Raw genomic sequence first — 23,156 nt, 5'->3', positions numbered from 1 at the left:
GTTATAGGGTGAACAATATGATTGTTTTTGTCACAAATTAAGTTTGTAGTGATATTGTTGAAACTATGTGCAACAAAACATTCAATCCTCCAAGTATCTCAATACTTATTTATTTTTTTATTGTGAAGTTTTTAAAAACAAGCAGTAAAAAGTAAAAAAAAAAAAAAAAAAAAAAAAGGCATACAACACACATAACGACTTCCTGGAACACGAGGAAAAATAAAAGGTATCCCATCTGATGATGCAGCAATCTGATCTGAAGTCAGCAAGGGGACGGGGGCCTCGGGGACACAAACTGTGCCAAAACAACCAACATAACAAGCAGGCACACACTGTAGCAAGCATCCATAGAAACAGGGGCTTGTACACACAGTCGCACAGGCACACACAAACCCAGGCCCACCCTTTAGTTACTGAAAAATATCAACTAAGTAAAATTATAAGTGGGTGGGGGGAGGAGGGAAAAAAATGCTGCTACTTCATCAACACAGGGAATGTTTTAACTGAACTAGACGTTAATTAAAAATGAAAATAAAAGCCTAAAAAGCAAAAAAATATCCTTTTGCTTGCAAAAAAACAACTCGTTTTTACAAACTGATGCTGAATATTAGTAATAGTTATACTCCAAAGTACTGCTAGACGACAGTTTATTCCTCAGGAAAAACAAACAAATGACAGAAGTGCGAGTCCATGTATTTTACAGATGGGTATTAGCGAGGCCAATGAGCAGGAGCTCTTTACCATCTTCCCCTCTTCTTCTCTTCCCCTCCTCAGACACTAGTTGGGGTACAGGGTGAGGACAGGCAGACACTAGTTGGGATGCAGGGTGAGGACAGGCAGACACTAGGGGTTGGGGTGAAGGGTGAGGACAAAGGAAAAACAACCCTACCTAGTTGTTCAATCATTTCATCAGCAAAAAAAAAAAATCGTAGAATTTGTTATTTTTCAGTTTTTGTAAAAAAGAAAAGGGGAATTTTTAGGGGAAGAGAAGAAGGGGTACTGGGATAAGAGGGAGGGTACTGGGAGTGTATTGGAGGGAGGGAATTAAGGTTTTGCTTCCGTCAAAACCAGACATTTTTTGAATTACTTAAACCCAGAAGAAAACATTTAAAAAGTCCAGAGAGCTGGATGGGATGAGGCTGCAGTGAAGAGACAGTCCTCCCGGTCCGCATCTAACAGGCTTGAGACTGGCTGGATTTGGTTCACTGGGCCTGGGAGAGAGAGAGAAGTTCAAGTAACTGTCCAGTGTTCCCAGATTTCTATGAAATTTGTGACCTGTTGTCCTGGCTGAGTGGTGTGTGTGTGACCTGTTGTCCTGGCTGAGTGGTGTGTGTGTGTGTTACCCGTTGTCCTGGCTGAGTGGTGTGTGTGTGTGTTACCTGTTGTCCTGGCTGACTGGTGTGTGTGTGTGACCTGTTGTCCTGGCTGAGTGGTGTGTGTGTGTGTGTGTTACCTGTTGTCCTGGCTGAGTGGTGTGTGTGTGTGACCTGTTGTCCTGGCTGAGTGGTGTGTGTGTGTGACCTGTTGTCCTGGCTGAGTGGTGTGTGTGTGTGACCTGTTGTCCTGGCTGAGTGGTGTGTGTGTGTGACCTGTTGTCCTGGCTGAGTGGTGTGTGTGTGTGTTACCTGTTGTCCTTGCTGTGGGGTGGCAGCCTGTCCCGGAGCCCCTCCAGGGCCGTAGAAGGCCGCCTGCTGCCTGTAGTACTCAGCCCAGGCTGCACTGTAGTCCTGCTGTCCGCCGGCTCCTCCCCCGGCCACGGCTGCAGCCGGCGCTGCTGCAGCACCTCCACCGGGCTGGGCTGAGGAGAGACAGGGAGGGAAAGCGGATCAGATTTTAAGATCAAGAACTTGGACAAGAAAATAGTATTTGTTGATCACAATTCTGCTGTATAGAAATAAATCTGAGGACATCTTCTGGATGAAAAGTGTCCATTAAAAAAGGTGGCCTGTAGAAGGACTCTATACAGTGTGAAGGTCTTTCAGTTCTTTTCTAGTGACACACAGGCTCTCCTGACACGTCTGGAGACTGGACAGTACTAGCGGATGTCTTCTGGATCAAGATGGCCGCCGTTTCGCAAGCACTGACCCAGCTGTGATTATCTAGAGGTTTATTTTTACTAAATGGATCCACTATTATTTCTTATTTATCCTGTGTTTTGTTTCTAGTGATACATTGTTATTGATTATTGCACTATAGGACATGTCATTGTAAAGTCAATATAACCATGGCGATGATCATAACCATGGCGATGATCATAACCATGGCGATGATCTTACCCATGCCCATCTTCTTGTAATACTCCTCCCAGGCCTTGGTGTAGTCTGGCTGGCCTCCAGGGGTCTGGGCTGCCTGGGAGGGGTCTGCCTGGACTGGGGCGGCTGCTGGGGCGTTGGGGGCCTGGCCCGGCATGGCGCCCCCTGGCTGCTGCTGGTAGTACTGCGCATAGTAGGCTGCCCACGCTGCATTGGGGTCTGCTGCTGCCTTGTCTGGGGGGGAAGATTAGAGCAAGAGGGTTGAAAGGGAGGAGAAGGTAAAAGTGAGGAGAGGAAACGAGAAGGTAAAAGAGGAAAGAGCGTTGAGGACAGGCCAGGGAAAAATGTATTGACCAGGAGGGAAAGTGCCTGAGAGTTCCAGACCAGTGTATATGAAGCCGTGTCTACTCACTGGGGTCGTGTGGCCCTCCAGGGGCCTGCCACTGCTGGAAGGTGTTTCCCCAGCCCTGAGGGGCCCCATAACCATGCCCACCTGGGGGGCCACCACTGGAGAGAGAACAGAACAATAAAACACTTCATATCTTTCTAAGTCTTCCAACGCATCACAAACACACCAAAACGCATGATACCCATTGGCTTTAAATAACATGTGGCCTTGTTTTATTCAGAGGAAGAAATGTAAATAACATACAATGTACATGACGGACAAATGGGGATATAAATCAAAAATTTTGAGCCATAAAAATCCCTCAACAGCACAGGGGGATCAGAGCTGCTCACCGCACGAACAATAGACCCCTTCTTTTATGTGCATGGATGTATAAGAAACTGTAGCGATGCAAACTAGCACCTAGCCTTTATGCTATAGCACCTAGCCTTTATGCTATAGCACCTAGCCTTTATGCTATAGCACCTAGCCTTTATGCTATAGCACCTAGCCTTTATGTCCAGCAGGTGCTATAGCACTAGCTTTTATGTCCAGCAGGTGCTATAGCACTAGCTTTTATGTCCAGTAGGTACTATAGCACTAGCTTTTATGTCCAGCAGGTGCTATAGCACTAGCCTTTATGTCCAGTAGGTACTATAGCACTAGCCTTTATGTCCAGTAGGTACTATAGCACTAGCTTTTATGTCCAGCAGGTGCTATAGCACTAGCCTTTATGTCCAGCAGGTACTATAGCACTAGCCTTTATGTCCAGTAGGTACTATAGCACTAGCTTTTATGTCCAGCAGGTGCTATAGCACACGCCTTTATGTCCAGCAGGTGCTATAGCACACGCCTTTATGTCCAGCAGGTGCTATAGCACACGCCTTTATGTCCAGCAGGTGCTATAGCACTAGCCTTTATGTCCAGTAGGTGCTGTATCTACTCTGTGTGTGTGTGTGTGTGTGTGTGTGTGTGTGTGTGTGTGTGTGTGTGTGTGTGGGGGCCCTGCATTATCAAGGTTGGGATTGTAGGGATGCATGGTTGGTGTACTTACTGCGGGGGTCCTCCGGGGCCACCAGGCCCTGGGTTGTAAGGGTTGGGGTTGTAGGGGCCCATTGGACCAGCTGGACCAGGTCCCCCAGGACCTCCCCCTAGAGGACACAGAGGAGCCTAGAGGAGCAGAGAGGAAACCATTCATTCCATTGACAGGTCACGTGGGACTATGAAATGATACACTGGGTGTTTAAATGTGTGTTGACACGCGTCCGTCCTCCCGTACCTCGATCTTGTCCTCTATGAGCTGCTTGGCGTGATCTATCTGTTGAGGGGACCCCCTGATGATGAACAGTTTGAAGTTGGGGTCCCCGTTGGGCGGCGGCTGACGCGAGATCTCCACGAAAGCCCCCGTCTGCTGGTTGATGGCCTTGACGTTCTCGCCACCCCGACCAATCACCAGGCCGCATTTGTGGGCGGGGATAGAGAAGGTGACCTCGCCTCCCGGAGGACCGCCCCAGTTGCCCTGGCCTCGCCCCCTGCCATGGCCACCCTGAGGCATCCCCCCCGTGCCAGGTGGACCTGGAGGACCCTGGAGAAGAGACAGGTAAAGGCTTCCGCACGACGGCGCTTACATACAACCTTTTAAAGACCTTCGCTTGAAAACCGCAAAAAAGTGGCAGAAGTACCATTTGGAGACTCCGTAGCCAGTATACACTTCCTCAAAAATAGTCTGATATAAATCTAAGATAACAAAAAAAAAAAATATATATCATTAATTTGACATTTTTGCAGAGATCTGAGTTGCATCTAAGATGTTTGGTGTGGTATTTTGCAAGTGAAAAAATGTGCACAAAAACAAGTAATCTATCACTGACTTCAATGAAGATTCTCTACTGTTGACCAATGAAGATTCTCTACTGTTGACCAATGAAGATTCTCTACTATTGACCAATGAAAAATCTCTACTGTTGACCAATGAAGATTCTCTACTGTTGACCAATGAAGAATCTCTACTGTTGACCAATGAAGAATCTCTACTGTTGACCAATGAAGAATCTCTACTGTTGACCAATGAAGATTCTCTACTGTTGACCAATGAAGAATCTCTACTGTTGACCAATGAAGGGACGTAGATGTCGAATGCTGAACTTCAGCCCGAGAAAATGTGGTGCACAAACAGCTGAGCGAAGAATGTTTGTTTTTGATAGATTTATAAAAAAAACATTTTTTTAAAAAACTTGGCTGAACACCAAAACGGTCACAAAATGTCAGAATATTGCACAAATTGTTCTGAACGGTTTCAGATGGGAAGTGTAATTTTTATCCATCTGCCCGGGGACTAAAGCTGAAAATGTGCCCGCTGGCCAAATCTGGCACATCGACAGAAAATGTCCCCTTCAAAGAAATGTATTAATAAATACAAAACGTCAAGGAGAAACTAGAAGGGGAATAGTGGGGAGACTTGATGTGCAGTGGCTTGCAAAAGTATTCACCCCCCTTGGCATTTTTACTATTTTGTTGCCTTTACAACCTGGAATTAAAACTGATTTTGGGGGGTTTGTATCATTTGATTTACAACATGCCTACCACTTTGAAGATGCATTTTTTTGTTTTGTGAAACAAAGAAATAAGACAAAAAAAATAGAAACTGGAGCATGCATAACTATTCACCCCCCCACTTTCTGCAGCAAGTCTCTTGGGGTATGTCTCTATAAGCTTGGCACATCAAGCCACGGGGATTTTATCCCATTCCTCAAGACAAAACCTCCCCAGCGCATTCAAGTTGGATGGGTTCCGCTGGTGTACAGCAATCTTTAAGTCATACCACAGATTCTCAAATTGGATTAAGGTCTGAGATTTGACTAGGCCATTCCAAGACATTTAAAATGTACCCCCTTAAACCACTCGAGTGTTGCTTAAGCAGTATGCTAGGGTCATTGTCCTGCTGGAAGGTGAACCTCCGTCCCGGTCTCAAATCTCTGGAAGACTGAAACAGTTTTACCTCAAGAATTTCCCTGTATTTAATGCCATCCATCATTCCTTCAATTCTGACCAGTTTCCTAGTCCCTGCCGATGAAAAACATCCCCACAGCATGATGCTACCACCACGCTTCACTGTGGAGATGATGTTCTCAGGGTGATGAGGTGTTGGGTTTGCACCAGACGTAGCGTTTTCTTTGAGAGCCAAAAAGCTCAATTTTGGTCTCATCCAACCAGGGTGCCTTCTTCCATATCTTTGGGGAGTCTCCCACATGAATTTGTGAACACCAAACATGTTCACTTGTTCACTTATTTTTTTCTTTAAGCAGTGGCCTTTTTTTCTGGCCACTCTTCCGTAAATCCCAGCTCGGTGGAGCGTACGGCTTAAAGTGGTCCTATGGACAGATACTCCAATCTCCAGTGGAGCTTTGCAGCTACTTCAGGTTTATCTTTGGTCTCTTAATTGCGCCTCTGATTAATGCCCTCTTTGCATGGTCTGAGTTTGTGGGCAAGCCCTCTTGGCAGGTTTGTTGTGGTGGCACTTTGTAAAAAAATATATATTTTTAAATTGAATATCCGAAACATACAATATACTTGCAGTGAAGCCACTCAACAACTACATCATACCAGTCATCCAACTGACTCCCATTCAGAGCAACACAGAAGCATCCAGGGACAATGCCCTGCTCAAGGCCAACAACATGACCCGAACCCTCCAAGATCCCCCACAGGTCCCCAATAGCTGTCCCTCAACCATTCAGGACCACTCCCACAGTCCTACCCAATAGCTGTCCCTCAACCATTCAGGACCACTCCCACAGTCCTACCCAATAGCTGTCCCTCAACCATTCAGGACCACTCCCACAGTCCCACCCCAAGCAGAAAAATACAATTGATTCCTTTCCCCAAGAACCCCCCAATGCACCAACAACCAAGAGAATGAACTAAGGAGAGAAAGACAACAGCAAAACAATAAAAACATGTTTTAAAAGGACAACTAAAGTTCTAACAGCAATGCCAACTGTATGTTTGTGTGCATGTCTGGCACCATTACATGTCTGGCACCATTACATGTATGTGTGTGTTCTTGTATGTGTTTATTTGAATGAGAGTGTGTGTATATGAATGTGTCCAAACACCTGCACGGCAGCAGCCTCAGGCAAACCGGCGTTGGCTGTAAGAACACTGCTCCTCCGTGTCATTCAAACTGACTTTTTATTATGTTTTGACTTTTATCTTTGACCATCATTCCATCTCCCGCAGAGCAACTACAGTCCCACATAACAACCCTCAGCCCATCCATCTCCCGCAGAGCAACTACAGTCCCACATAACAACCCTCAGCCCATCCATCTCCCCCACAGCAACTCCACTCCCACATCCCAACCCTCAGCCCATCCATCTCCCCCACAGCAACTCCACTCCCACATCCCAACCCTCAGCCCATTCATCTCCCCCACAGCAACTCCTCCCATATCCCAACCCTCAGCCCATCCATCTCCCCCACAGCAGCAACTCCCACATCCCAACCCTCAGCCAATCCATCTCCCCCACAGCAGCAACTCCCACATCCCAACCCTCAGCCAATCCATCTCCCCCACAGCAGCAACTCCCACATCCCAACCCTCAGCCCATCCATCTCCACTCCCACATCCCAACCCATCCATCTCCACTCCCACATCCCAACCCATCCATCTCCACTCCCACATCCCAACCCTCAGCCCATCCATCTCCACTCCCACATCCCAACCCTCAGCCCATCCAATCCACCTCCACTCCCACATCCCAACCCTCAGCCCATCCATCTCACCCACAGCAGCAACTCCCACATCCCAACCCTCAGCCCATCCATCCACGGCCACCCACTTCGGGTTTCAACACACACATCTTTCAAATATTATTTCCATATAAGAATTCTATAATTCTAGAATAGTGACAAGAATTCTATAATAATTTTATCAGAAAAGCACGAAATCTTGAATCCTGCGTTTTGTGGTTCTTCTTTCCATGTTTTAATAACGGATTTAAAAACGGTGCTCTGTGGGATGTTAAAAATGACTGATATGTTTATATAACCCAACCCTGATCTGACCTGTTTGGAGAGCTCCTTGGTCTTCATGGTGACCCTTGCTTAGTGGTGTTGCAGACTCTGGGGCCTTTCAGAACAGGTGTATATACACACACTGAGATCACGTGACACTAAGTTAAATAAAGTCCACCTGAGTGCAGTCTAAGTATGTGACTTCTGAAGGTAATCAGTGGCACCAGGTCTTATTTAGGGGCTTCATAGTAAAGGGGGTGAATACATACACACGCACCACTTTCCCAGTGTTTATGTTTCTGAACAAGTCATTTTTTTCATTTCACTTCAACAATGGACTATTTTGTGAAAGTCCATTACATGAAATCCAAATAAAAATCTAATTTAAATTCCAGGTTGTAATGCAACAAAACAGGAAAAATGCCAAGGGGGGTGAATACTTATGCAAGGCACATTTCAGATCCGGCCTTCGAGACATCTCTCCTTCTCAAGACCAGAAAGTCTCACCTGTCCATACCCCTGCCCCATCTTATATTGAACTCAGTGTTTCCCCTTGCTCAGTGTTTCCCCTAGAGGGTAGTGTACGGACCCCCTGCCCTCCCACGTGTCAGCCTGTAGCGGGTAGTGTACGTACCCCCTGTCCTCCCATGTGTCAGCCTGTAGAGGGTAGTGTACGGACCCCCTGCCCTCCCATGTGTCAGCCTGTAGTGGGTAGTGTACGTACCCCCTGTCCTCCGTCCTCCCTGACTCTGATGCTCTGCAGCAGCTCGTTGATGATGGAGGCAGCGTGCTCACAGCGGTCTGGAGGGCCCATGATGTGGGCTATCTTATCAGGACCTGCACCGTCATCTAGAGAGAGAGGAGGGGAGGAGGGGGAAGGGAGGCAGAGCAGGGAGGCAGCAAGAAGGGAGAGCGATCGAAAGACAACCAGAGAAAGATGGAGGGAAGCACAGATCGCCGCGAAAGAAAGATCGAGCAAAAAAGATGAGTCATCATAACGATCATCGTTTAAACCAAAAGGGTCCAGTATAAATGTCTCTTATACGGGTCTGTACCTTCATCTGACAGAGGGGGAAGAGAGAGAGGGAGAGAGGGGGAAGGGAGAGAGGGGGAGGGAGTGAGGGAGAAAAAGAAGGAGAGAGTTACCATACTGTTCACAACACTCAGCTGAAGCAGAGTCAAGACAGGAAGTTGCTACCAGATTGGCACCTCTAAGAGGAGGTCCCTCACGCCCTTTCTGACCCGATAGAAACACTTCAATCTGCTGTGTGTGTGTGTATGTAAGTGTGTGTGTGTGTGTGTGTATAAATGTATGTGTGTGGTGTTTAAGTTTCATATACAGTCCTGTACCTTCATCTGACAGAGGGAGAGAGAAAGGGGGGGGAGGGGGACAAAGAGAGGGAGAGTTACCATAGTGATCATAACACTCAACTGAAGCAGGGTCAAAACTGGACGGCGCTACCTGGACTCGTCCCATAACAACAGACTGGAGTTCCCAGCTGCAAACCGTTTTGTTACGGTGGGGCTATACTGAACACGCCCCAGGTTCGCCCCACAGTCAAGTGACTTATTTAAATGTTGTGGGACTAACAGGAGGTCTGAGATGAGTTTGTTTCTCCTGGACCTATCACATGTAAAAACACTCCATCATAAAATACTAATGTTTCCTATGATAGAAATATTTAAAAATCTGTTGTAGGTGTGGGTTTGAATCTTATACGGTCATGTACCTTCATCTGATAGAGAGAGGGGGGGAGGGAGGGAGGGAGAGAGAACAAAAAGAGGGAGAGAATTACCATAGTGATTATAACAACTGAAGCAGGGTTTAAGGGGGAGATACAGGGACTGGCTGAACAAGAACAGAAGGTCGTTTTCCGTAGCAGGAAGTCGTGTGTGTGTGTGTGATCCTCACCTGGTTTGAACTGTATCCTAACTCCAGCGTCTGCCTGGATCTTCTTGATCATCTCTCCACTTCGACCAATCACAACTCCCACAGAGTGGCGGGGCACGGGCACCTGGCCAATGAAAAGACACCTTAATGAGGAAAAGGCACCTGGCCAAACTGAAACACGCGACTGAAACACACTGATGAGGCGAAGACGTTGAACAGAGTTCTAGTCGAGGCTCGTTACTAAACGGGGCTGCAACGCCACAGTCATTCTACAACGTTTAACCAGACTCAGAACAAGTAGAAGGGGCATTCTCAATGATGCTGCTGTCACATGTTCTATTTAACCTTCTAGTCAAAGTCTATGGGTTTAACCACTCAGGGCTGCCTTCCCTGTGCCATGGTGGAAGGTGGGGTTAACACACAGCTAGAGAGAAGCAGCTCCCCAGCTGCTTCTCTCTAGCTGTGTGTTAACCCCACCTTCCACCATGGCACAGGGAAGGCAGCCCTGAGGGGTTAAACCCATAGACTTAGATTGTAGTTGGAAGTCTGACTGGATTTGGACAATCAAGTTGAATCCATCTCATTAACATTAAGAGATCCTACTCACATCCATGCCTCCTCCTCCTCCACCACCGCCTCCCCCCATTTGGTTGCCAAAATTGTTTCGGTCTCCAAAGCCAGCGTGATCCCTCTCTCTCAGAATCTCATTCACCAGCTCCTTCGCTTGCTGCAGAGAGAGAGAGGGAAATAAGAGAGGTTGATCAAGTCAGACAGTACTACCTGGTATAATATCAGAGACAACTACTACCTGGCATAATATCAGAGACAACCAGCCCCATATCCAGGAATGCAGTACGTGCAACAGGGGCGTGTGGTGTACGCAGTACGTGCAACAGGGGCGTGTGGTGTACGCAGTACGTGTGGTGAACGCTGTACGTGCAACAGGGGCGTGTGGTGTACGCAGTACGTGTGGTGAACGCTGTATGTGCAACAGGGGCGTGTGGTGTACGCAGTACGTGTGGTGAACGCAGTACGTGCAACAGGGACGTGTGGTGTACACAGTATGTGCAACAGGGGCGTGTGGTGTACACAGTACGTGCAACAGGGGCGTGTGGTGTACGCAGTACGTGTGGTGAACGCTGTACGTGCAACAGGGGCGTGTGGTGTACGCAGTACGTGCAACAGAGGCTTGTGGTGTACGCAGTACGTGTGGTGAACGCAGTACGTGCAACGGGGGCGTGTGGTGAACGCAGTACGTGCAACGGGGGCGTGTGGTGAACGCAGTACGTGCAACAGGGGCGTGTGGTGAACGCAGTACGTGCAACAGGGGCGTGTGGTGTACACAGTACGTGCAACAGGGGAGTGTGGTGTACACAGTACGTGCAACAGGGGCGTGTGGTGTACACAGTACGTGCAACAGGGGCGTGTGGTGTACACAGTACGTGCAACGGGGGCGTGTGGTGAACGCAGTACGTGCAACGGGGGCGTGTGGTGAACGCAGTACGTGCAACGGGGGCGTGTGGTGAACGCAGTACGTGCAACGGGGGCGTGTGGTGTACACAGTACGTGCAACGGGGGAGTGTGGTGTACACAGTACGTGCAACAGGGGAGTGTGGTGAACGCAGTACGTGCAACAGGGGCGTGTGGTGAACGCAGTACGTGCAACGGGGGCGTGTGGTGAACGCAGTACGTGCAACGGGGGCGTGTGGTGAACGCAGTACGTGCAACAGGGGCGTGTGGTGTACACAGTACGTGCAACAGGGGCGTGTGGTGTACACAGTACGTGCAACAGGGGAGTGTGGTGTACACAGTACGTGCAACAGGGGAGTGTGGTGTACACAGTACGTGCAACAGGGGAGTGTGGTGTACACAGTACGTGCAACAGGGGAGTGTGGTGTACACAGTACGTGCAACAGGGGAGTGTGGTGTACACAGTACGTGCAACAGGGGAGTGTGGTGTACACAGTACGTGCAACGGGGGAGTGTGGTGTACACAGTACGTGCAACAGGGGCGTGTGGTGAACGCAGTACGTGTGGTGAACGCAGTACGTGCAACAGGGGCGTGTGGTGAACGCAGTACGTGCAACGGGGGCGTGTGGTGAACGCAGTACGTGCAACGGGGGAGTGTGGTGAACGCAGTACGTGCAACGGGGGAGTGTGGTGAACGCAGTACGTGCAACGGGGGAGTGTGGTGAACGCAGTACGTGTGGTGAACGCAGTACGTGCAACGGGGGAGTGTGGTGAACGCAGTACGTGTGGTGAACGCAGTACGTGCAACGGGGGAGTGTGGTGAACGCAGTACGTGTGGTGAACGCAGTACGTGTGGTGAACGCAGTACGTGCAACGGGGGAGTGTGGTGAACGCAGTACGTGCAACGGGGGAGTGTGGTGAACGCAGTACGTGCAACGGGGGAGTGTGGTGAACGCAGTACGTGCAACGGGGGAGTGTGGTGAACGCAGTACGTGCAACGGGGGAGTGTGGTGAACGCAGTACGTGCAACGGGGGAGTGTGGTGAACGCAGTACGTGCAACGGGGGAGTGTGGTGAACGCAGTACGTGCAACGGGGGAGTGTGGGGTACGCAGTACGTGCAACAGGGTTGTTTACCTGTACTTTGTAGGGGTCTCCGATGATGCGCAGGGGTTTGTCCATGTTGGGTGGCTGGGAACCATCTTGGATGAGGATCATCTTCACTCCAGCACGCTCCTACAGGGAAGAGATACATCTCTATATATATCTATCCATCTATCTGACGAGCCTCCCCATGTATAGTGTTGGTTTCCTAGCACTTCCCTCTCATTATATTAGTAGCTGTGTTCTGATTCGTTCTCCTGTACATATATTTGATGTACCAGTACACCCCCTGGACAGGACACTAGTCTATCTCCTGTTTCTGTAGGGTGAGGCAGCTTGATGTACCAGTACACCCCCTGGACAGGAGGCTTCAGCTATACAACTCCCCAATGTGTACCTGTAGTTGTTTGATGGTCTCTCCTCCCTTGCCGATTATTAGGCCGGCCTTGCCAGCTGGGATCATCATCTCCTGCATGGAGCCACTCTGCCCATTGGTCGACTCGTGGAAAGAAGAGGAAGGAGCACCGCGCCCCCGAGATACAATCTCATCCAGAAACATCTTGGCTTTCCTGAAGAGGAGGAAAAGACAGGGAGGGGGGCAAGTCATTAGAAAGAGTTGTGTAATGATCAGACATACTTAACATGGCCCCCCCCTTATGCCAGCGCTCAGAACTTTTCAAATTGAGATCAAACGACTAGGAAAAACTACCGAACCCTAATCGTGCCACACAGCTACAAGGGATACTTCCAAATGGCACCCTACTCCCTTTGTAGGGCACTACTTTAGACCAGAGCCCTATTCCCTGTGTAGTGCATTACATTAGACCAGGGCCCTATGGGGACATGACTTAGTGTCTTACGCGATGGCGTCAGGGTTTCCTGTGAGGGAGACGCTCCTCTCTGGCATGCCACCACTGTCTGAAACACAAACAACAACAAGTAAACATCAACAAGTAAACAACATCTGTCTCACTGGCAGTCTACAAATGCATCCCAATTGGCACCCTATTACTTACAAAGTGCACTAACAGAGCTCTATGGCCCCTGGTGAAAAGTAGTGCACTAACAGAGCCCTATGGGCCCTGGTGAAAAGTAGTGCACTAACAGAGCCCTATGGGCCCCGGTGAAAAGTAGTGCACCAAAAGTAGTGCACGATAAAGGCATATGCTCCGGCCAAATGTAATGCTCTATTTTTGACCAGGGCGCTGGCCTAGAGTAGTGCCCTAAAAAAAGGTCATTGCTCTTGTCCAAAGAAGTGCACTATATTTGCTCAAGGCCCTGGTCCAAAGAAGTGCACTATATTTGCTCAAGGCCCTGGTCCAAAGCAGTGCCGGATAGTTCCAAGTTTTAATGTCACCTGCACAAGGACAGCAACATGCCTTTGTTGCGAGAGCCAATCAGAACGCAGTGCCCTTTTATCAGGCATAATAATGGCCATCGCTCTGGTCTAAAGTAGTGCACTATATAGGGAATAGGGCTCTGGTCTAAAGTAGTGCACTAGATAGGGAATAGGGCTCTGGTCTAAAGTAGTGCACTAGATAGGGAATAGGGCTCTGGTCTAAAGTAGTGCACTATATAGGGAATAGGGCTCTGGTCTAAAGTAGTGCACTATATAGGGAATAGGGCTCTGGTCTAAAGTAGTGCACTATATAGGGAATAGGGTGCCATCTGGGCTGCGTGCTGAGATAGTAGAGGTAGTATATAAAGAGAGGTGAGCACCTAGTTGCTCACCTGGAGCGATCTGGACCTTGCAGCCCGAGTCCTGCTGGATCTTGTTGATCTGCTCGCCCCCTCGACCAATGACTGTGGAGAAACAAACCGTGAAGTCATTTTATCATAGTATGCGTGAACAGCTTCTCTTTGTGAGCCCAAGCGATACTGTGTGTGTACTCACTGAGTCCGACCATGCCGTCTGGCACTCTGTACTCCTCTGTCATAGTGGAGGGTCTGACACTGAAGAGAAAAGAGGGAGAAAGGAGAGAAAGGAGGAATGAATGCTTATCCTTCATAACAAGCCCAAAACACCAGGGAATCAAACACAGCAAAATATACAAGACAGTCAAAACGAGAAAAAAAAACATCCTTCTATTAATACCTTTGCTGAGACAGGGCAGCGAGCTGAGCTCCGATAGCTACAGGGAAGAGTAATGGATTAACAACCAATAGAAAGCAACCGATGAATGTGAGAGGATAGGCAGAGACAAGAGACGGTCTGTTAGGTATACGTACACAAAGCAGTGGCTGAGTCTCTGTCCCCCTGGGAAGACATCTTCTTGGCATCTGGTTGGTCTGATAAAACAGGAAAAACATGAACCTCAATACCATCCTGAAGGCAGGCTCCGGGAACATGATCCCCTGTGTGTACATAGTGCATGTGTGCGTCTCGGTTTTCCTCCGTGTGTATTACTCTATGTGTGTGTTGGTCCCTGTGCCTCTGTGTTGCCCTCCCCTGGTCTCCTACCTCCATCCTCCAGAGAGCGTTTCAGTGTTTGGAACGGGAAGCCCTCTCCTCCTCCTGCTCCTCCATTGTTACTTGGAGGTCCGGCATCTCCTCCGATCTTAGCTGCAATCTAGGGAACACACACAGCATGTATCCCATTCAAATACATTGTGTGAGCGCCCAGAGAGAATGAATTTGGCCCAAGACGGTGATATATGGACCATTTTGTATAATCTTCCCCAGGTTTGAATCTGGAGCTGGTAGCCTGATCCTAGATCTGTAGCTGCCCAAGTGCATCACCTCTACACAAACCATGTACCATCCCGCATCCCATTACACAATAGCTGGGTTGGATCCCCAAACAGCACTCTATAGTCCCGATAATGGACTACTTTGACCAGATCCCCGTGGTGCCATTTGAGAAGCAGCCCTAGACTCGGTAGTTATTTTCTACACCCGGGGTTAGTCCAGGTAGCTGCCAGACTGGGATAAGAGGATCTCGTTTGGAGATACTGGCCTAATTCGTATCACAGACCTGTCGGCAGTAGCTAACGTTAACACTAGCTAGAGCGTGTTTGTGTCCCACTAGCTATGCAAGTTAGCTATTCTGAAACACTGGCCGACAAAATTTGACTGTTTTGGAAAAGTTTGCATCGCAGGTTCCATGTGGAAACGTCTACCTCATTAGCTAACGTTATTGAACTAGCTAGCTACTACCTTAATAAGTTAATGATAGTCTGCTGGCGCTAGCTAGTTACCAAACTTAAAGCTAACGCTAGCCACGTTAAATGATTGATGACTAACTAGTTAACTACTCACTAAATGGTAGGTCTATTGGAATATAAATTGAGGGCTTTTCGTGATCACCAACATTAGTTAGCTTGCTATCCAGGCACCTAACGGTAACGTTAGTGTCGGTGTTTGGGGCTTGTTGGCTAGCTGCTATCTAGAACAAGGAAAGCATCGCCACGCCGAGAACACTATCAGCTAGCCTCACCAGCTAACGGTAGCACTCTAGCTAGCGTAAACCTTGTGGTGCTACCGAACTCAAACGTTTAACGTTAGCTAATATTAAAAACAAAGCCACACATGCGTACACCAACATGAGTTTCAAATCTAGGGTTTTTCGCATTTTGATTTCACCCACACACCAAGCCGGTCGGTCGCATCGATTCGAGTAACCCATCGACGGCCTCGTTGCAAGCTAGCTAGTTAGCCTAGCATCGTAGCTAGCGCACACAACAGACTGGCTTGGGTCAGTGCCCCAGTCTCGCTATTGCTCCGACCTTACCTGTCTGGCTCGCTGCACGGCGTCCGCGAAAGCATCTTTTTTGCCTCCAGCGCCCGCTCCGGCCCCGGGTGAGCCGTAGTCCGACATGCTGCTTGCTCTCTTGGGGAAAATACACAGACACACACGGGGGGTTTGGACAGGTAGTTAGGCCGAGCAGAGTTGCGCAGAAGCGGGAAGATGAGAAAGGCGAAGTGCGGGGAGGGCGCAGAAAGTGGGCATCAAACCTTCTAGCAGTCTTCCCTCCTAAAGTAACCAATCGGTGATTGCGAAGGAGGCGGTGAAGAATTACAGACACAAATCTTACTGGTTTACTGCCTCGAACGTAGGCCCTATTGACCAGGGCAGGGAGATACTTGATTGACAGTTCAGCTTCGACCAATCATCTGTAGGCACTTTTTGAAGAGCCAATCGGAGTTTGAAGAATGGTCAAGTTGACCAATGTGCTTACAGAAACAACCTTTCCATTATTGATTGATGTTTGTAACGACCAATACCCATTTGGGGGCAACAATGAGCTCTTTCAGCTCGTAAAACACTCACCATCAATCAACCTTGCGCTATCTCAAAAGTCGAAAACACAGATGAAAGCAACAAAGCGGAAACGTTGACTTCGTTTTTGGTACCTTTGCTATAAATATTAGCCTGGTCCCAGATCTGTTGTGATTTTGCCTACTCCGTTGTCAAGCCAAATAGCGTGACAATTCCATAAGGAGTTGGCAAGAGAGCTGAACCAGACTAGCACCATTCAGCCATGCCATTTAAATATTAGTGACCTAGCTACTTATGTTAGCTGATAGACATACTACCACTGTCCAATTTAGTGTCCCAAATGGCACCCTATTTCCCATATAGTGCACACATTTTGACCAGAGGAATGGTCAAGTAGTGTACTATATAGGGGGAATGGTCTAAAGTAGTGTACTATATAGGGTGAATGGTCTAAAGTAGTGTACTATATAGGGTGAATGGTCTCTGGTCTAAAGTAGTTCACTCTATAGGGTGAATGGTCTAAAGTGGTGTACTATATAGGGGGAATGATCTATGGTCTAAAGTAGTGTACTATATAGTGTGAATGGTCTCTGGTCTAAAGTAGGTAACTATATATTTTGTGGTCCCGAGTGGCGCAGTGGTCTTAGGCACTGAATCTCAGTGCTAGAGGTGTCACTACAGACCCTGGTTCAATCCCGGGCTGTATCACAACCGGCTGTGATCGGGAATCCCATAGGATCCCAATTGGCTAGCGTTGTCCAGGTTAGGAGAGGGTTTGGCCGGGGTAGGCCGTCACTGTAAAAACATAATTTGTTCTTAACTGGCTTGCCTAGTTCAATAAAAATAAATATATAGGGGGATGGTCTCTGGTCTAAAGAAGGGCACTATATTGGGCAATTTGGGACATAACAATAATATCACAATATATATTTTCATACATAATGACACCACACCAACAGCAACTTCAAACTACCAGTACTTTTCTTCTGATGAAAGAGCACCATGGCATTACTTTAGATCAAGGCTTTCTTGTGCATGGCATATGTCCCCCATTCACAATACTCAGAACAGAACCCCCCATTCACAATACTCAGAACAGAACCCCCCCATTCACAATACTCAGAACAGAACCCCCATTCACAATACTCAGAACAGAACCCCCCATTCACAACACTCAGAACAGAACCCACCATTCACAATACTCAGAACAGAACCCCCATTCACAATACTCAGAACAGAACCCCCCAACTAGTAGGCTGCACAAATGGCACCCTACTCCTAATAAAAATAGTGCACTACTTTTTAGTGCACCGAATAGGGTGCTATTTGGGCCGCATCCATAGGCTTCAACTCATAAATCACCTCACAAGTAATAATCATGAACATGTCCAAGTCATTGGACTCATATTGCAGTCATTGGACTCATAGTGAAGTCATTGGACTCATATTGAAGTCATTGGACTCACATTGCAGTCATTGGACTCATAGTGAAGTCATTGGACTCATATTGAAGTCATTGGACTCATAGTGATGTTATTGGACTCATATTGAAGTCATTGGACTCATATTGCAGTCATTGGACTCATATTGAAGACATTGGACTCATATTGAAGTCATATGACTCATATTAAAGTCATTGGACTCATATTGAAGTCATTGGACTCATATTGAAGTCATTGGACTCATATTGAAGTCATTGGACTCATATTGAAGGCATTGGACTCATATTGCAGTCATAGGACTCATATTGAAGTCATTGGACTCATATTGAAGTCATTGGACTCATATTGAAGTCATTGGACTCATATTGAAGTCATTGGACTCATATTGAAGTCATTGGACTCATATTGAAGTCATTGGGCTCCTAATGCAGTCATTGGACTCATATTGAAGTCATTGGGCTCATATTGAAGTCATTGGACTCATATTGAAGTCATTGGGCTCCTAATGCAGTCATTGGACTCATATTGAAGTCATTGGGCTCATAGTGAAGTCATTGGACTCATATTGAAGTCATTGGACTCATAGTGAAGTCATTGGACTCATATTGAAGTCATTGGACTCATAGTGATGTTATTGGACTCATATTGAAGTCATTGGACTCATATTGCAGTCATTGGACTCATATTGAAGACATTGGACTCATATTGCAGTCATATGACTCATATTGAAGTCATTGGACTCATATTGAAGTCATTGGACTCATATTGAAGTCATTGGACTCATATTGAAGGCATTGGACTCATATTGCAGTCATAGGACTCATATTGAAGTCATTGGACTCATATTGAAGTCATTGGACTCATATTGAAGTCATTGGACTCATATTGAAGTCATTGGGCTCATATTGAAGTCATTGGACTCATATTGAAGTCATTGGGCTCCTAATGCAGTCATTGGACTCATATTGAAGTCATTGGGCTCATATTGAAGTCATTGGACTCATATTGAAGTCATTGGACTCATAGTGAAGTCATTGGACTCATATTGAAGTCATTGGACTCATAGTGATGTTATTGGACTCATATTGAAGTCATTGGACTCACATTGCAGTCATTGGACTCATAGTGAAGTCATTGGACTCATATTGAAGTCATTGGACTCATATTGAAGTCATTGGACTCATATTGAAGGCATTGGACTCATATTGCAGTCATAGGACTCATATTGAAGTCATTGGACTCATATTGAAGTCATTGGACTCATATTGAAGTCATTGGACTCATATTGAAGTCATTGGACTCATATTGAAGTCATTGGGCTCCTAATGCAGTCATTGGACTCATATTGAAGTAATTGGGCTCATATTGAAGTCATTGGACTCATATTGAAGTCATTGGGCTCCTAATGCAGTCATTTGACTCATATTGAAGTCATTGGGCTCATAGTGAAGTCATTGGACTCATATTGAAGTCATTGGACTCATAGTGAAGTCATTGGACTCATATTGAAGTCATTGGACTCATATTGATGTTATTGGACTCATATTGAAGTCATTGGACTCATATTGCAGTCATTGGACTCATATTGAAGACATTGGACTCATATTGCAGTCATATGACTCATATTGAAGTCATTGGACTCATATTGAAGTCATTGGACTCATATTGAAGTCATTGGACTCATATTGAAGGCATTGGACTCATATTGCAGTCATAGGACTCATATTGAAGTCATTGGACTCATATTGAAGTCATTGGACTCATATTGAAGTCATTGGACTCATATTGAAGTCATTGGGCTCATATTGCAGTCATTGGACTCATATTGAAGTCATTGGACTCATATTGAAGTCATTGGGCTCCTAATGCAGTCATTGGACTCATATTGAAGTCATTGGGCTTATATTGAAGTCATTGGACTCATATTGTAGTCATTGGGCTCCTAATGCAGTCATTGGACTCATATTGAAGTCATTGGGCTCATAGTGAAGTCATTGGACTCATATTGAAGTCATTGGACTCATAGTGAAGTCATTGGACTCATAGTGAAGTCATTGGACTCATAGTGAAGTCATTGGACTCATAGTGAAGTCATTGGGCTCCTAATGCAGTCATTGGACTCATATTGAAGTCATTGGGCTCACAGTGAAGTCATTGGACTCATATTGAAGTCATTGGGCTCATAGTGAAGTCATTGGACTCATATTGAAGTCATTGGACTCATAGTGAAGTCATTGGACTCATAGTGAAGTCATTGGACTCATAGTGAAGGACTCATAGTGAAGTCATTGGGCTCATATTGAAGTCCTTGTTATGATATAACCTCATACACATAAACCAACTAAATAAATACACAATGGTAATATGGAAGTTATTCAGAAGAGGGAAGAATAACACAGTCTTGGCAGTTTGGTTGATTTGGCATTCTGGAGTTTTATCATATTTTTTTGTGAGACAAAAATCACACCTACTCGCTGCACACGCACACACACACACACACACACACACACACACACACACACACTGACACACACGTAAAAGGGGGACCACCTCTGAGTCGTATCATCATGGTGATGACATCAGCGCGTGTCTGTGTTCTGTTGGCTTCAGCACTTGATTAAACCATCATCAACCAGCATCTCTAACTATTTACGCACTTTGATAAAACTCTTTGTTGAAACGTACCACAGTAACTGGGATTCAGAAAAAAAACTCAGGTTTCAATATAGGGTTGAAAAATCCAGTCATTTTCCCCCAAATTCCCTGGTTGGAGGATTATGGATGTTGTGCTTATTTCTGTCTGATTCCAGAAAAATTCCAACCAGTATTTCTGGAAAATCAGGGAATTTGGGGAAAGTTCCTGATATTTTGCAACCCTAAATACAGTACAAGGTTTAATGTGCTTGTTTCTCATCCGGCTGTCTAAAATGTCCTCACAGCATTATAATTTAAAATACTCTCGTAGGCAGAGGTTTATTTAAATCCTGTGTCCACAAGCACATCCCAATCTTTTCAGATCATCGAAAGAAAGACTTCGACACCTCGTCTTCTCCTCTTCCTCATCCTCTTCTTCCACCTACGATGAGTCATGGCAGGTAGATTGCTACTGGTCCTTTTTTCATTGTGAAAAGTTCTCAAGTCACCCTGGTTCCAATATGAAAAGTTCTAGAAGTCCTGGTGGTTCCAATATGAACAGTTCTAGAAGTCCTGGTGGTTCCAATATGAACAGTTCTAGAAGTCCTGGTGGTTCCAATATGAAAAGTTCTAGAAGCCCTGGTGGTTCCAATATGAAAAGTTCTAGAAGTCCTGGTGGTTCCAATATGAAAAGTTCTAGAAGTCCTGGTGGTTCCAAGGTTCCAGTGGCGTATCCCTTCTTCTTCAGGACCAACCAACCACACAACATGGAGATGGTGTCATCCTATCCCAGAGATTTCTCTATTCTCCACCTAAAGATTCATGGGGGAAAAGGTCATATTGTGATCCTTCTCTTGAGGCGTTGTCAGTAGTGAAATGGTAAAGGGTTTTGTTTTTGGTCAAAGTCTTGAAGCACCGTTAGTTGTCAAACACGTCCTCGCCCGTTGTTAATGCAGAGAGAGAAAAGCCCAACCCAGTAGTCGAGAAGCTAGTCGGCTAGTTTTCAAAACCAGAAACACCTCCACATGCAGCGCAGGCCGAGTAAAACGTCACACGTGTTGTCATAGAAACCATGTTGACACTTGCAACCACAAAGCTTCCACACGGTTAGACATCACTTGGGTGCAGGACTTGAGAGGTCTCTCTCTCTGTTATTTGATTCATTCCTCCCTTTCTCTCTCTCCCTCCTTTGTTCCCTGCCTCCGCCTCCTCTCACTGTGTCTTTAGGTGTGGTCCTGCAACAAGCCCATAGCTGCCACACACTGGTCTGTCTCGTCTCCATCCCTCCCTCCCTCCGTCTCCTCTCACTGTGTCTTTAGGTGTGGTCCTGCAACAAGCCCATAGCTGCCACACACTGGTCTGTCTCGTCTCCATCCCTCCCTCCCTCCGTCTCCTCTCACTGTGTCTTTAGGTGTGGTCCTGCAACAAGCCCATAGCTGCCACACACTGGTCTGTCTCGTCTCCATCCCTCTCTCTCTCTCACCTCATTCTCTCCCCCACTCAAATGCATCTACGATCCCTCCCTCCAGCATCTCTCTCCCTCCCTCCAGCATCTCTCTCCACCCCCCTCTTTCCTCATCTGTATCTCTCCACCCCCTCCTTCCTCATTTGTATCTCTCCACCCCCTCCTTCCTCATCTGTATCTCTCCACCCCCCTCCTTCCTCATCTGTATCTCTCCACCCCCCTCCTTCCTCATCTGTATCTCCCCCCCTCCTTCCCCATCTGTGTCTCTCCACCCCCCCTCCTCCTTCCTCATCTGCATCTCTCCACCCCCCCTCCTCCTTCCTCATCTGTATCCCCCCCCCCTCCTTCCTCATCTGTATCTCCCCCCCTCCTTCCCCATCTGTGTCTCTCCACCCCCCCTCCTCCTTCCTCATCTGTATCTCTCCACCCCCCCTCCTCCTTCCTCATCTGTATCTCTCCACCCCCCCTCCTCCTTCCTCATCTGTATCTCTCCACCCCCCCCTCCTCCTTCCTCATCTGTATCTCTCCACCCCCCCTCCTTCCTCATCTGCATCTCTCCACCCTCCCTCCTTCCTCATCTGTATCTCCCCCCTCCTTCCTCATCTGTATCTCTCCACCCCCCCTCCTCCTTCCTCATCTGTATCTCTCCACCCCCCCTCCTTCCTCATCTGCATCTCTCCACCCTCCCTCCTTCCTCATCTGTGTCTCTCCACCCCCCCTCCTCCTCCCTCATCTCCATCTCTCCACCCCCTCCTCCTTCCTCATCTGCATCTCTCCACCCCCATCCTTCCTCATCTGTATCTCTCCACCCCCCTCCTCCTTCCTCATCTGCATCTCTCCACCCCCATCCTTCCTCATCTGTATCTCTCCACCCCTCCTCCTTCCTCATCTGCATCTCTCCACCCCCCCACCTTCCTCATCTGCATCTCTCCACCCCTCCTCCTTCCTCATCTGCATCTCTCCACCCACCCCCCCTCCTTCCTCATCTGCATCTCTCCACCCCCCATCCTTCCTCATCTGCATCTCTCCACCCCCCATCCTTCCTCATCTGCATCTCTCCACCCCCCCCCCCCCCCCTTCCTCATCTGCATCTCTCCACCCCCAGGACTTTCCTCATGTGTTCATAGACTACATAGGAGATGCTGACGGCGGGGATGACTTTCAGGAAGTTGGGGGCGATGCCGCGGTAGAGGCCAGCCACGCCCTCCTGGGTCACAATGTTCTGGAACAGACCTAGCATGGAGAGCTGAGGGCCGCCCTTCACAGAGGCTGGAGG

At 47.5% G+C, this 23,156-nt stretch overlaps 2 protein-coding genes across 4 annotated transcripts in view; both read right to left on the bottom strand.

Moving 5' to 3' along the window:
* Window positions 1–242: 242 nt before the first annotated feature.
* On the bottom strand, window positions 243–16,097 carry LOC139370241 (far upstream element-binding protein 2-like). Its single transcript, XM_071109598.1, has 18 exons — window positions 15,851–16,097; window positions 14,581–14,689; window positions 14,349–14,408; window positions 14,215–14,251; window positions 14,014–14,072; window positions 13,851–13,922; window positions 12,980–13,037; window positions 12,517–12,688; window positions 12,153–12,251; window positions 10,155–10,274; window positions 9,569–9,671; window positions 8,381–8,505; window positions 3,920–4,225; window positions 3,695–3,810; window positions 2,665–2,759; window positions 2,277–2,486; window positions 1,626–1,798; window positions 243–1,211 (listed from the first exon to the last, which is right to left on the bottom strand). Exons 1-18 carry the CDS (start codon window positions 15,935–15,937, stop codon window positions 1,203–1,205), a joined length of 2,010 nt encoding a protein of 669 aa, XP_070965699.1. The 5' UTR covers window positions 15,938–16,097; the 3' UTR covers window positions 243–1,202.
* A 4,342-nt stretch (window positions 16,098–20,439) lies between these two features.
* LOC139370240 (mitochondrial adenyl nucleotide antiporter SLC25A23-like) overlaps window positions 20,440–23,156 on the bottom strand; it is a 21,774-nt gene continuing 19,057 nt past the window's right edge. For 2 of the 3 annotated variants that reach the window (XM_071109595.1, XM_071109596.1), the window contains exon 10: window positions 22,962–23,149. In XM_071109595.1, coding sequence (XP_070965696.1) covers window positions 22,962–23,149 — 188 coding nt within the window. Of the gene's footprint in view, window positions 21,230–22,961; window positions 23,150–23,156 lie in introns of those variants that run through there. The other variant, XM_071109597.1, reaches the window with a different exon arrangement.

Source organism: Oncorhynchus clarkii, chromosome 17, assembly GCF_045791955.1.
Source record: "Oncorhynchus clarkii lewisi isolate Uvic-CL-2024 chromosome 17, UVic_Ocla_1.0, whole genome shotgun sequence".
Taxonomy (NCBI): Eukaryota; Metazoa; Chordata; class Actinopteri; order Salmoniformes; family Salmonidae; genus Oncorhynchus; species Oncorhynchus clarkii.
Note: the sequence above shows the minus strand (reverse complement) of the source record. Positions and strands in the feature narration are given on the sequence as shown.

Bases quoted from the DNA above. Each gene is read 5' to 3' on its own strand.
- LOC139370241 (XM_071109598.1), bottom strand. From the start codon at position 15,937: ATGTCGGACTACGGCTCACCCGGGGCCGGAGCGGGCGCTGGAGGCAAA. The intron at 14,252-14,348 runs GTACGTATACCT...TCTTCCCTGTAG, and splicing joins AGACTCAGCCACTGCTTTGT to CTATCGGAGCTCAGCTCGCT. The intron at 12,689-12,979 runs GTAAGACACTAA...CCTCCTCTTCAG, and splicing joins GGAAACCCTGACGCCATCGC to GAAAGCCAAGATGTTTCTGG.